Source organism: Melanostigma gelatinosum (assembly GCF_949748355.1).
Source record: "Melanostigma gelatinosum genome assembly, chromosome: 11".
In the NCBI taxonomy this organism is placed as follows: Eukaryota; Metazoa; Chordata; class Actinopteri; order Perciformes; family Zoarcidae; genus Melanostigma; species Melanostigma gelatinosum.
In genome coordinates this window covers 8841929-8855120 of record NC_136644.1, presented here as the reverse complement: position 1 = coordinate 8855120, position 13192 = coordinate 8841929, and the positions used below count along the sequence as shown (strand labels likewise).

Below are 13192 nucleotides of genomic sequence, written 5' to 3'. Positions count from 1 at the left end.
AATCTAAATACACATTTTCCCTGTTACCTGTGGTGCCAAATAGTGCCATTATATTGGAGAGAGGGCAGATATCTGCAGAACTAGGCAACTCACACCAAAACAAACGAGATTGATAAACAGCACTAAAGGTAAGAGGGGAAAATAGGTAGTTTTAAATTTTGGGGTGTACTGTCCCTTTAAGGCTCTGTAATGTTATTACTGCTGTACCACACTAAAATCTATATATTTTTTAATTGCTACATTAATGAAATGATGAATTTGAAAAGCATATGAGCTGTAAATGAACTGTTGAATGTATTTATATTTAGTGACACATTTTATACCTTTTTATTTACTGATATTACTTGCCATGAGATTTTATGCACAATGATAATCTATGAAATGTAATAACATGAAATGTTCTCGATTTATTTTCTGTGCTGCAACAATTATTGTCCTAAGTGTTTTGTGGTGTTCATGTTTTATGAAATGTCAAAAACAAATCATAGGAAAATGTTTATCACAACTTCCCAGTGACAATGGTGATGTCTAAAGATATTCACTTTACAACGATATATGTAAAGGAGAAGCAGCACACCTGCAAGTGGAGAATGTTCGGCCTTTTTCTCCACAATTTTTAATGAATAAATCGTCAAAAGAGTTCGTGCTCGTAAATCTATCTACCGTGGTGCATTCAGAACAAAAAGACGCGGAGCAGCCGTAGTCTGGAGGACATCCTGAAAATCTCACATTTTATTGGACCGTTGAGTTGTCTGTCACAGGAACATACATCGTCATTGTCGCACACCAAGTTTAGTTTAACACTTATGAAAGAAGAGTGTCAACATGTGACTGTTTCTGTGAAAAGCCAAATTCACCACCTCTGGTTACGGGGAGAAAAATAAACATGGTCGGGGAAACATTGTGTGTCTGTAGTCTTCATTGATGCAGACCTGTCAGTATTAAAGAGTATCAATACAGAGCTAAATATCTTTGATTTCACTCAACTACATTGACTTTCTTGCCAATAGACGATTTCTAAGACCCCTTTTCACAACCTTCAACTGGAACTAAACAGAAGACTGATTCACTTTAAAACGCTTTCAGTTGGACTTTTGTTTGTCATTCATAATAAACCGGTGCAACAACAACAACACAGGCTCAGTTAGACACAAATTAGTAACGAGTAAATAAATACGTGTCATGGACACACCCATAAACAAATGCAACAACAGCACGGATCATGTTTGGAAAAAACAAAAAATACAGGAGTGCGATCCCAGATGGTGGTACAGATGTTTTGTCAGTCAAAAAAAAAAAGCCTCTTCTGTGTGTGAAACAATTGAAGTCATGCCATTACTTAATCTAATGAGGAACATGTGGCTCACCCAAATGTGTTAACCGGTGTCGATACTGTAATTACCTAAGTAGTTAAGATGATGGGTGAGAGTAGCAGCTACAATTAGTGGGTGCTTTTACCCATGAAGTTAAGAGCAACGCACATCTGCTCCGTAATGTTGGGCTAATACCATCCCGCTGGGATAGAGATGTTTAAAACAGAACAATCCTCCGCAGACACAATGGTAGTCAGTGTCTTTGGTGGTTTTGCACCTCTAACTGTTAACAAATATTGGCCTCAAAGTCTTTCTATAAAGGAAGATGACCAACATCTGTCATATTCTGTGGTTGGAAGAAGAATTTGATGCCTAACAACTACACTTCACCCCCCCTCCCCCCCTCCCGGGCCCACCAGACTTTAAAAACACAAACGAGACTAAGTTGCAGGTTTCTGTAAACATAGTTTTCAGTCAGACTCACTGCCACAAACAGAAAAAAAGGTTATTAATCAATTAAGGCATCGACACAGGCCGGAGCTGTGCATTGTTTTGTTACCAGAGTAGAAAACAGAACAGGAAATATATGTACAAAAGGTACAGGTAAGTGCTACTCAAGCAGCCTCGCGTTGGCTAGATCCAGGGCAAGAAAAACTGGGACCAGGACTGGCCTTTTCTTGTTCCGTTACGTACAGAGGGGTGGTGCGGGGGGGCTGGTGTTGGGACCCAGGAGCTATGCCCAAGTCAGACATCATCCTGAAGGAAAGCTCGAGGCCGTGGCCCAGGTTATTGGGGTACAACAAGTTACATGACAGAAGGGAGGAGTAAGGACACAAGAGGCTTGAGGACGCCACCCGGGCAGGCGTCAGGGCGTCTCTCCTTTGCGGCTGAAGAAGTACCTGACGGGGGGGCCGGGCAGGTCGTCATCTCCGTCTGCCTCTGGGGCAAATGACACGGTGAGGTCGACGTAGCGGCGGTCCACGGATGGCTTGATCAGCTTCTGCATCCTGAGGAGAGGCAGAGGCGAGGTTCAGGGGTGCGAGGTTCAGAGGGGAGGTTACGAAGAATAGAGTAGGAGGAAACACTCACGTTAGCTTGAGTCTCTTCGAGTGCCCAGGCATCACAGGCACATAGAGCATCTTCACACCATGGACGACCATGGTGGGTTCGATTCCATACTTATCCTGGAATATAACAAGCAATGGATAAAGAAAACTTAACGGACAAAGAAGCATCGACAAACTTCAGGGGAAATACGATCATCTGAATACAAGCAAATGGCTTCTCACCCTCACTGCGTTTATGAAGTCAGAGAGGGTGAAGTCCTCGTGGCCAAAGATAGTCCAACAGTCCCAGATGGAGAAGTAAATGTTGTCCCTGGGAAAGACGTCAGACATTCAGTGGGTGTGGTCAAAACAGTTGCAGGTGTTTCATCACTTCAGTAGTGTGAGAAGCATTCCCTTACCTGATGAGTGACTGTTTGACTTGGGCAGGCTCCGTGAGCACCACTACAGGGATGGCCAAGTTAAAGAAGCAGTTTTTGAAAGACTCAAACTCGTAGCCTCCGACCACCTTCACCAACTCGAGGGCCACCTGAACGCATCAGAAAAAAGAAATAAAGTTATGGATGTTGAGAACAACGGAATTCACTTTTCAACATCTATTTACACTCCTGACATCCTAATACTGCGAGTCTGGATCCACCGGCGTGTTCCGAGGGTCTCCCAACAGAAAGTACAGATCGTCATATTGTCATGTGTTGCGTAGGCGCCCGGTTAACCCATCGATGCGGGGGGGGGGCGTTTCTCACCAGTCCAGCCACAGCGGCTGTTGCCGTGGCGATGGCGGGGATGATCTTGCCGGCGATCCGCTTGGTCTTGAGTCGGTCGGCCGGCTCGATGGCGTACATCATGGCTCTGAGGGAGGACGCCGCCGTGACAAAGTCCATGTGGCCGTTGGCGTCGTCGTCCTTCTCAAACTGCAGCGGGCTCACCTGTAGCCTCTCTGTGTGTGGACGCACACATCAAGAACAGAGAGAACCGATTACCATTTACATATTGTCTTTTTAATTTGGTATTTGTTGTGGTTTTTTTTGTCTGTGCACCTGCTGTGGCGTTGTCGGTTGCGATGGCCTGCTCCAGCTGTGTGATGGCCTCCCTCTCTTCCTCGCTGCTCAGAGGCAACTTCATTGAATCGGGCTTCTTTGCAGACTCGTTGGTCTCTATACACTGCGAGGGACAGAGCAGTCAAAACAAGATGAGGGTTGGTTTTTTTACACCATGATAGAAGCTTAAGCACCAGCTCAGTGGCGAAGCTCACCTTCTCCGAGGGCCTGTACTCGGGAATCTTGACATCTGAGAGAAGCCTGGTCACCTCCTCTTCGGTGACATCCTGATAAAGAAGGAAAAGTCCAGTCAGTGAGTAAGTGAGTGTGTGTTTGAGAAAGTGCATGAGCGTACGTGACCTACCTTTTCTGAGTAAGGGATGTTGTAAATCCCCGCGAAGAGCCGGGCAGTGCTGACAATGAAACTGAAGTGCCTGCCGGGGGAAACGAGGAGAGTTTGGTAAGATGTGAAACGTACAACAAGAACCGCAACGCAAGAGAGCATACTCACAAACAGTCGTTCAAGTCAAAATCAATAGGTGCTGGAGGTCTTTTTGGGGACTGCCAAAACAAACCTGAGGAAGAGAAGAATCATCAACTTTGCTCTGCAGTACAATTCATACTGAAATCATTTGACAACTTTAGAGGTATGCTTACTTCCATCTTTTAACCTCGTGTCTAGAGGGAAACAGTGCAACAGTTGTAGGGCCTACACACAGAAAGAAAACGATTGTGGAGCTTGCACCAACACTCGTGTACATGCGATCTATTCAACGAATGTGTGTTTTCAGGAGGAGACTTGTTACCTTTCTCTTGAAGTACTTCTCGAATTTCAGACGGCCGATCGTGATGCACTGTTCCCACTTGTTGGGCCGTTTGCTTAGCAGCTTAATGACCTGGAATGACCCCTCCAGACTTTCCCCCAGCTGCATCCTCTACACACACACACACAATCTTCAAACACTGATTTTCATGTAAAGCATCACATTGCTGTCTAAGGCTACTTATAACGAGTCGGAACAACACTTAAGCCGTACAAAGCCTCACCTGTATCACCACTTCAGCAGAGGGGTGTGTCTGCCAGAATGAGTTGTACATGGAGGGCTTGTGTGCAAACAGATTCTCAAACTAGACAAACCCAAAGTTAAAGTTCAGAATTAGCACACAACAACGGTCAAAAAAGAAAGGTAACTTGTTGGGTTTTGAGCTGGCTGACCTTGTCCCTGGCCCATTGAATGGTGTGCTCTATGACAGAAGGGAAGGACTTGAGAGTGCAGAATGGGATCTCCTCTTCTGGGGGGTCCCTCTGGGGAGCAAAGCCAATGATCACTGTAAAGACTTAGGTCTGCGTCTGGGACTGCCAGTACACCACGGTAACAAAAAACACAAAGACGGTCTCACACACACACACACACACACTCACATGGCTGTTGTAGGACTCAGTCAAATTTGGCACGATGATTTCTGTGTGTCCTTTAGTTCCCATGGTGCCGGAGTCCAGGAGAGGTCTCTGATTGGATAAACAGCGGCTGAAAACGAAACACGATATCGCTTGTTGGCCAAATTTGTGAACAAAACTCCCCCGATTCATGCCGGAGGTGTGCTCTTTCTGGGTTCATGGTGAGAGCCGAGCTCAGTCAGTGAAAGATTAAATGAAAGAAATAGAAATCAACTGAATGCTCGCGTGTCACTTTAATATTTGCGCCGACCTGTCCACGTATCTGCGGGCCTCCACGTTGTCCAGCGCGGTGACCACCAGGTTCAGGCGGGAGTAGAAGGAGTCATTGAAGATGCTCTCGGTAGCGGGACACACCTTGTTGAGGCGAGCGTCCACCTGCAGGTCCGGGTTGATTTCCAGAGTGGCCTCTGCTGCCGTGGTGCTCTTCGGTTTCTGAGACGCCGGGAGAAAAGGAAAAAGTGCATGAATGTCTGTGTGGTGGATGCTGATCAGAGACACGATTCCACACATTGCAACTAGTAAAAGGTGAGTAAATATTGCATTGAAAGGTTCACCTGTATATGATGCGATCTGAAGAGAAACTGCCGATTGAGGTTGGACTTTTCTATGAGGTCGGGGTCTGTGATGAATACCTGAGAAGATGCAGAGTAGAAATACTCACTAAATACACACAGACGAGCTGTGAAATACATCAAGTCAGACAGACTAGAGGAAACGCAGAGAGACCGCCCACCTCTCCTGAGCTGCTGGCCAATCCCACCCCAAGCAGGGCGAAGTTCTTCAGCATTTCACAGCCGATGGCCCCACAGCCCACCTGGAGGAGAAGACGTGGCAGCGGTTCATTTGGGCGAGAACCGTAAAAACAGTTCCAACATATGCGCACTGATCAACCCTTACCATGAAGACCCTGAGCTTGTGCAGTTCCTGACACATGGATTCACCGATGCAGGCTCGTAACCCATCGTAGCGATCGCCCCTTGGGGAAAACTCCTCGGCAGCGACGGACTGAAGCGGCCGTACGACCTCGATGGCATCGAGATAAAACTAAACGCAGGAGAAAACAGAGGAGAATTAACTTCAGTTTTTAAAAAGATGCAAAAATTGTTTAACAGGGTAGATTGAGCCATTGAACGGTTAATAAGCACCGTTTTCACTTCTGTGGTTAAATCGAGTGACCTACCCACTGCTGCAGTGGCGCAAACTTCCCTGTGATGGCCTTAAGAACTTCCTGGCTGGCTAGACCTCCCACAGCCGCTGCTAACGGAGGGAGGGTTCCCCTCGCTGTTCTCGACAGACAGCGCACCAACTCCACGTTCACGGAAGTCTGGAAAGGAGAGACGTTAAGGCGTCTGTCGAAGAGGATGTGTGTGCATCTCTGCAGGTTCGACAAAATCAAAAGGACGAGGGACACACAAACTCACTTTGTTCCTGAGAGTTGCATTCACTTCCTTGGTTAGCTTCAGTAAAACCTCGGCATCCTGTGAGCACCTGATGGCATAAAAAGTAAAAAAACAATCACAACTGAATGAGTCACATTCCAACAACTTCACACACTGGAATCCACATCCAGGACCAAAGATATCATCGGTGTCTGTTGAGTACAGGGAAGTAAAGCAGCAGATAAGATCTGGGCAGTGACGAGCAGAGAAAGGTTGAGCTTACCCAGTGTTGGGGAGTCTGCTGTGCTGCTCCTGGAAGGTGTCCAGAGCCAACATGGCTGCATGGATCTGTAGCGGGGCCTGTTGGGTAGATAAGAAGGGGGATTGTGGGGAAACTGCTTGGTTAAACTCAAACAAACGTTACAAGCTGTTTGTAAACAGCAGTTAGTACCACACAGCAGGGCTCACTTATCAAGACTGGCGTCACTGAAACTAACATGAGCTGTTTATCAGGGGAAAAGAATAACTTTACTTCAAAGCCATGTGACTCTACTCGTCTGTACACACAATCCAATCCAAACTTTTTAAGCTGGTTATGCTGCATGCTTTTTGGGCAAGTGCCTTGTTAAAGTGCGCTAGCTCTGCTGTGGCCCTGGTTGGAGCCCAAAGTTTAAACCTTGGTTTGCCATGGGGTCTGAAACCCTCACCTCTGGTTTACTGAAGTCTGGAGTCAGGAGCTGAGGATCACACAACTGTCTCTCTAATGTCTCCTGAAAGGGGACACACACACACACACACACTTTATTTAAACAAGTATTTATCTTTTTTTTGGTTCATCTGCAATATTTCTGACAAATACTGGACTTACAAATCTGTACGTCTTGGGAGTTTTCACCAGAACAAAGAACCCTCCATGTGCATATGGTTGTAGTTGGGATGTGTCTCCTATTGCAAAGCTGTGAGGGGAGAAGACTAATACACACACACACACACACAGATTGGATTAAGGCGCTCTTATGTCAATTTATTCAAAAAAATCTCATTAATTCTTCGTACAGCACATTTGTTTCTTCTTATATAAATATGATTGACCATATTCTAAATGGTATGTAAATATGTGATTCATCGGTAATGCTGGTGTTACAACTGCAATCGTAAACATACACCAAAAACAGTGAAGTTATTATGCAGAAATAATACCTGAAATGGGCCGTGCGGTGCCGTTGAGTTCCACCATGCCGTTGACCTCTCTGAAGACAACACTCTGGCCGGTCTGAAGGCCGTGGGGCTGGTTGTCCATGCAGGTTACCACCCCAGGATTGTCCTGAAGGGTCCAAATGTAACAAAAGGAGATCAAATGAAGCTCCTTTACCTTCTGACAATGAAAGAAAATTGCCTGACAGGAAGAAGAAAGATAGAGAGATGACTACCTGAGTGATACTTTGGATGAAAATCTCCTTGGGCTCCTCTCCTGTGGGATCCGACACCTCAAACTCCTCTCCGAAATCGCAAAACACCCGCACGCAGATGCCGTACGCATCACAGCCAATGAACTGGAAAGGACACCAGGTTAAGAAAAAAGCGGTTCATTCTCGCGTTTAACTTGTTTGCGCATTGCGCCAACGTGCAAGTCGTGGTCCAGCCAGCGCTGTGCGTTGTATAAGCGCTCCGGGGACCGTGGACTTACTTTGATGGGGGGCCGATGGGAGTGGCAGAAGTGGTTCACTCTCTTCTGCAGGCTCAGTCGGGCTTCAGTCAGAATCACACACTGCAGGAGAGAGCAGAGCACAATGCAGGTTTGGAACAAGTGGGCGTTTTGGATGACAGCCGTGAAAGGAGATCAAGTTGAAGGAGTGTTTTTTTTTTTTTTTTGATTTTGAAACCCTCTCCACCACAATCTATTTTAACTGCTGCGAATCCAAGCTGATCGATTCCACCCTCCGTTCTCCAAGAACTACAGATTCTAGAAAGCAAAGCCTTGCCTGATACTTCCAGAGGAAGCCGAGATCGGTGTTGTCGTCCAGAGCTGACGAGGACACGTCGACGTGGACGTACGGGTTCAACTCTGCGACCCGGGGGCACACCGCCTCCACCCTGCGCCACAATGTGACCGAAGAGGCACATGATGTGTTAGATTGTGAGCGATATCAGAGGTGAAGAGAAACAGTCCAGCGTTGTGTTTTACCTTCTCTTCTGGCTCAACACGTCCTCTTTGTGGATAAAGAAGTTGCAGCCCAGATCCCAGGTTTCACACTGCTTTGTGTCATGAAGGGTGACTGCCTGCACACAGATACAAAGATATAAGGCTACAGGAAGACCAACTCTCAGGACACTCCACGTTGAAACATTAAGTACTGCATACCTTCACGCCAGCCAGGACGATATTCTTTGCTGTGGAACCAGAATGAATCAGTGTCAAACCACCATTGAGTGACAGTAGATAATGTGTACACTGTGGCATTGAATATCTTACAGCAGTGCTGGTGTGCAATAATAGGACATTTTAGCCCAACGTTACCTATCTCGATTCCCAGCCCTCCCATTCCACTGAGAAAGACTGAGGACCGGGCCATCTGGTGCATAGCACTGTCTCCCAGCACATAGCGCTGGCGACTGCACAAAGAAAGGGAGGCAGGAAGAGGAAGTGTGAGGGACTGTAGTATACAGCACAGTACTGTAATGTCACGTTAGCTGTAGTTTCCAGTGCTTTCATAAGGGATTGCGGTTACTAGACTTGCCTGTAAAGAGAGTCATCAATCTCCATCGAGTCTGCAGCCATGCTGGGAGGGGAAGAGGGGGGAATTCAACTGTCTGAGAACACGGCTCTACCTACTGAACCACATACAGAGTACAAACAGGGATTACCAAAGATAGAAAGCGCATGGGTTGTCCACCGGTAGTAATCTAAAACCAACGCCCTGTTGTGGGTTAGCTAAATGGCTAACTTTACCCACACACCCCGGCTGACTCTAATATGAGTTGTCACCAATGTTGTTAAACCTGGCAGCTGTCAGTCGCGCGCAAACGTAAACTGACTGTCTCGAGCCAACGTAGTGACGTCTTTCAACAGTGAAATCTCACAGCAATTGAGTTGACGTTAGCTACCGTAATAACCGCTGGCTGACTTGTGAACCTGCTGGGGAAAGCTCAGCGTTAGCAGCTACAGCTAGCTAGCTCGCGCTGAGTGCCCCTGCTGCCTGGTGCCGGTGGCGAGGACACTTGTCATAAACTCGTTAAAAGTGGTGACACACACGTTATGCTACGGATAACTGCCCAGGGTAGACAGCGGTTTTAGTTATTATCTTTCTACCAATCGATATGAAAAAGGCGCTGTGAATATTGTTAAAATGAGACAAATAATCTTACGTAGCTACCTGTCAGTATGCGCGATGGGCTAGAGGGAATGAATATGGTTGTGACTGGTTAAAAACTTGGAGTTGTTCCGGGTTACGACGACCACGTGATCGGGGTCATCCAATGTTTACAGTATTTTTCAGCTATTTTGTGATTAAAATTTAATTTATTCACTAAATCCAATCCGAAATATAACTGAGTATGAATCAGCAAGAAAACTATTTTCACAAACTCATAGGCCCAGGACAAAAATACTGAACAGGGGTGTTATTATAATATAAATCAAGAAAAAACTAAAGGAGAAATAAATAGTGAGGGGTGTTGCAATGTACAGATTAATGACACTAATAGAAGTTTGGGATATTTCAGCAGTTTGCATTTGAGTGCATTTAAGAGGTAGTGTCAGTATTTTCAGCGTGAGGAGAATCAGAGAAATCACAGACAAAGACAACTGTTTGATTATCAATCTTCTCATCTCACTGGGAAAATAGTGTACTGCAAACTATTGTTGTTGTTTTTTAAAGAATGATTAAATGCCAGAATCAAAAATACTTAAAAACTATTTCAACCTTTTAAAAATACCCATGCAAAATGTTTTTAACTGATATGTTTCGTTTTTATTATTATTTCTTTGTGTGAATCTCAGCTCCAGTTGAGAAAGTAAGGACAGATTGCTGAACCGGTCCCAGCCAGAGAGACAGGTCAGAAAAGCAGCATTTGAGTCTTCCACTGTTTAAAGGAACAAAGGTCAACAGCCGAGTGAAACATTTACGCACCGACTCCCATTCTGGAAGATGATTTAAGGAAAAAAACAAGTCTGCTGCTGTCTTTTATACATTTGTGCAATTTGTGTCTCTGTGCTTTTTTTTAGTGTGTGTGTGTGTGTGTGTGTGTGTGAGTGAGTGTGAGGGTGTGAGAAAAAAAGTTTCTGTGTCTTTTTTAGGTCTATATATCTGTTTGGCCTGAAGTAAAAATTATCTAAAAATCCACTTCATCCTAAAGCTGGATATACAGACTTGACTCAGTGATTTCTGTGTTTAGTTTGCCTGTGACAGACACTCCCTCAACTTCAGACTTCAGAGACCCCCTCCCTCTAATCATATTGGTCAGGGACACACACACACACACGTAGGAACCTCCCCCCCCTGAACTGGAGCCAAAATCACACACACACGCACACACAGCAGGACTTCTGAACTCCAAAGTGCCACTGTCGCATCTCGGACGCCTGACCCCCTCAGAATCGCTCTCTCCTGGCAATGTGGTGCAGTCGTATGGCACTGCGTCAGCTCCAGCGGTTCGCTGCTGCTCCACTGACTGGGGGTCTCACAAGCAACGCGCTAAGGGAGATGTCAACCCTGCAACGGGTGTACGTCACCCGACAGATCCCACCCGAGGGCCTGAGGATCCTCCGTGAATCTGGACAGTGAGTGTCCCGTCACTTTGAATCTGGATCGTGTCATGTAGCTGACTGTGATACCCTTTTTGAATGGTCTGCTTTGTGAAGTTCATCATTTACTTTGCGTAAACAGGGCTGCGAATGTTTGCCTTCAGGTTAGTCTGATAAGACTAGCCTAAAGGGTATTCCCCCACAGCAGAGCTGAAGAAACTCTCTAAAAGGCCCCAGTGTTTCTGTATAAACCTACAGCATGTGTGGCACAGCTTGAGATGCGCCATATCTTAGTAACAACATCAACGAAAGCTTGAGCACCCAATGCCATTTCTTCTGCCGATGATTAAGAAATCCATTTGATATGGATCCTGTTTCTGTTTTCCCAGGGTGCAGTTTGACCTGTGGGACTCCGACGACGCCCCTGTGCCCAGGGAGGAGCTCCTGCAGAAGGTCAGAGGCGTCGACGGTCTGGTCTGCGTGTTGACGGAGAAGATCGACACAGAGCTGCTGGATGCTGCAGGTCGGTGTGGGAGGACGGCCTTTAGAGTATGTTGAGCGACGAATGCAATGAAAAAAAGCCCTGCGTTTATTTTTTGGTGTACTCCCGCAGGTCCAAACCTGAAGGTCCTCAGCACCATGTCGGTGGGATTCGACCATCTCTCTTTGGAGGAGCTGAAGAAGAGGTGATTCTCATCTTTCTATTTCCTTGAGACGCATCAAAGTCTTAGGTGTTGATATATTTAATGGACGTGTGTGTGTGTGTGTGTGTGTGTGCTTTCCCCCAGAGGGATCCGTGTGGGTTACACCCCGGACGTCCTGACCGATTCTGTAGCTGAGCTGACTGTGGCTCTGCTGCTCACCACCTCCAGGAGGCTCGTAGAGGCCACACATGAAGCCAAGACGTAACGTACCACACACACTTAGAGCCATCCATGTATAAAGACATTTTTGGGGTGGAGGGTCAAAGGTTAAACTCTCTCTCGTCAGTGGCGGCTGGGGCACATGGAGAACTCTGTGGCTGTGTGGACACGAGCTGACCAACAGCACCGTGGGGATCCTGGGCCTGGGGAGGATAGGTGAGCACGGCAGCATCTGAAACACGACGCGCACGAACACGCTCGTCGATCAAACTGCCATTCTCGTAAAAAATAATAACCCAAAAAACCCAGATTCTTCTGACTTTGTGTTCGAAGGCGTGGCCATCGCCGAGCGCCTGGCTGCTTTCAAGGTCAAGAAGTTCATCTACGCGGACGTGGCCCCCAGGCCCGAGCTGGCCGGCCTCATCAATGCAGAGTACGGTAAGGATTGTAGGGATTTACTGCTTTGACCTCACAGATACTCTATAAGTTGTCACTTATAAGGAAAGGTAATGACATGTCAGGCCTTTGATTTTTTTAGTCTCTTTCGACGAGCTGGCGGAGCGGTCCGATTTCCTGGCTGTGTGCTGCGCTTTAACGCCGGAAACCAAGGAGATCTGCAACAAGGACCTCTTCTCCAAGATGAAGAGCACCTCCATCTTCATCAACACAAGCAGGTGCACAGACACAACTGAATCACTTTGACACATACTGTACGACGATGCCGTGTAATGAAATACTCGACTATGATGCCTGTCCAGTCTCCCCGAATATGGCCGTGAGAACGGTAACCGTGCTTTTTTCTAATTCTGGTCCTTCTGTTGAGTTAAGAGGGGGCGTGGTGAACCAGGAAGACCTGTATGAGGCTCTGTCCACTGGCCAGATTGCGGGAGCTGGGTTGGATGTGACTGTTCCTGAGCCCCTGCCCACAGACCACCCGCTCTTCACCCTCAAAAACTGCGGTGAGTGTGACAACATTATCGGTGCTTAAAGGGACAGTTCAGAGCTAACTTTCATCATCATCTGTCTTTATAAACGCTCTCCTCCCACAGTGATTCTCCCACATATTGCCAGTGCCTCTTACACCACCCGCAACGCCATGTCTGCCCTGGCGGCAAACAACCTCCTGCTGGGCCTGCGGGGCGAGCCGATGATCAAAGAGCTCAAGCTGTAGAGAAGGAAACATCAGTTCAACTTGTGTGCCTAATTATTCATTTCCAAGATTCAAATAAAACCAGCGCTTAAACTTTGTAACGCTACGCTTATTTACTCGCTTGCATCTTAATCTTCAACGTGTAAAACAACCGTCTTATTCTTGTGTGCTCCTTCAGCT

The 13192-nt window shown here is 46.6% G+C and overlaps 2 protein-coding genes across 3 annotated transcripts; one reads left to right on the top strand and one right to left on the bottom strand.

The window, feature by feature from the left end:
• Positions 1–2: 2 nt before the first annotated feature.
• Positions 3–9645, bottom strand: uba6 (ubiquitin like modifier activating enzyme 6). 2 transcript variants are annotated; one of them, XM_079278713.1, is made up of 32 exons: positions 9630–9645; positions 8994–9035; positions 8774–8868; positions 8618–8646; positions 8441–8535; positions 8238–8349; positions 7943–8023; positions 7686–7808; positions 7456–7579; positions 7124–7227; positions 6963–7025; positions 6539–6615; positions 6298–6364; positions 6057–6200; positions 5774–5920; positions 5610–5690; positions 5431–5508; positions 5127–5308; positions 4841–4946; positions 4634–4723; positions 4465–4545; positions 4224–4352; positions 4075–4126; positions 3929–3992; positions 3782–3851; positions 3633–3704; positions 3418–3541; positions 3124–3317; positions 2779–2906; positions 2603–2690; positions 2403–2497; positions 3–2320 (listed from the first exon to the last, which is right to left on the bottom strand). In XM_079278713.1, the coding sequence occupies exons 2-32, from the start codon at positions 9032–9034 to the stop codon at positions 2179–2181; spliced, it is 3078 nt and encodes a 1025-aa protein (XP_079134839.1). In that variant the 5' UTR covers position 9035; positions 9630–9645; the 3' UTR covers positions 3–2178. The 2 variants fall into 2 exon arrangements, with proteins under 2 accessions (XP_079134839.1, XP_079134838.1); XM_079278712.1 differs by having other exon boundaries at positions 8994–9087; positions 9630–9642.
• Positions 9646–10868: 1223 nt separating this feature from the next.
• On the top strand, positions 10869–13033 carry grhprb (glyoxylate reductase/hydroxypyruvate reductase b; the record flags this gene model as incomplete). Its single annotated transcript, XM_079278109.1, has 9 exons — positions 10869–11035; positions 11389–11522; positions 11613–11685; positions 11788–11904; positions 11990–12078; positions 12196–12300; positions 12401–12536; positions 12691–12821; positions 12912–13033. 9 exons carry the CDS (start codon positions 10869–10871, stop codon positions 13031–13033), a joined length of 1074 nt encoding a protein of 357 aa, XP_079134235.1.
• Between the last annotated feature and the right edge of the window lie 159 nt (positions 13034–13192).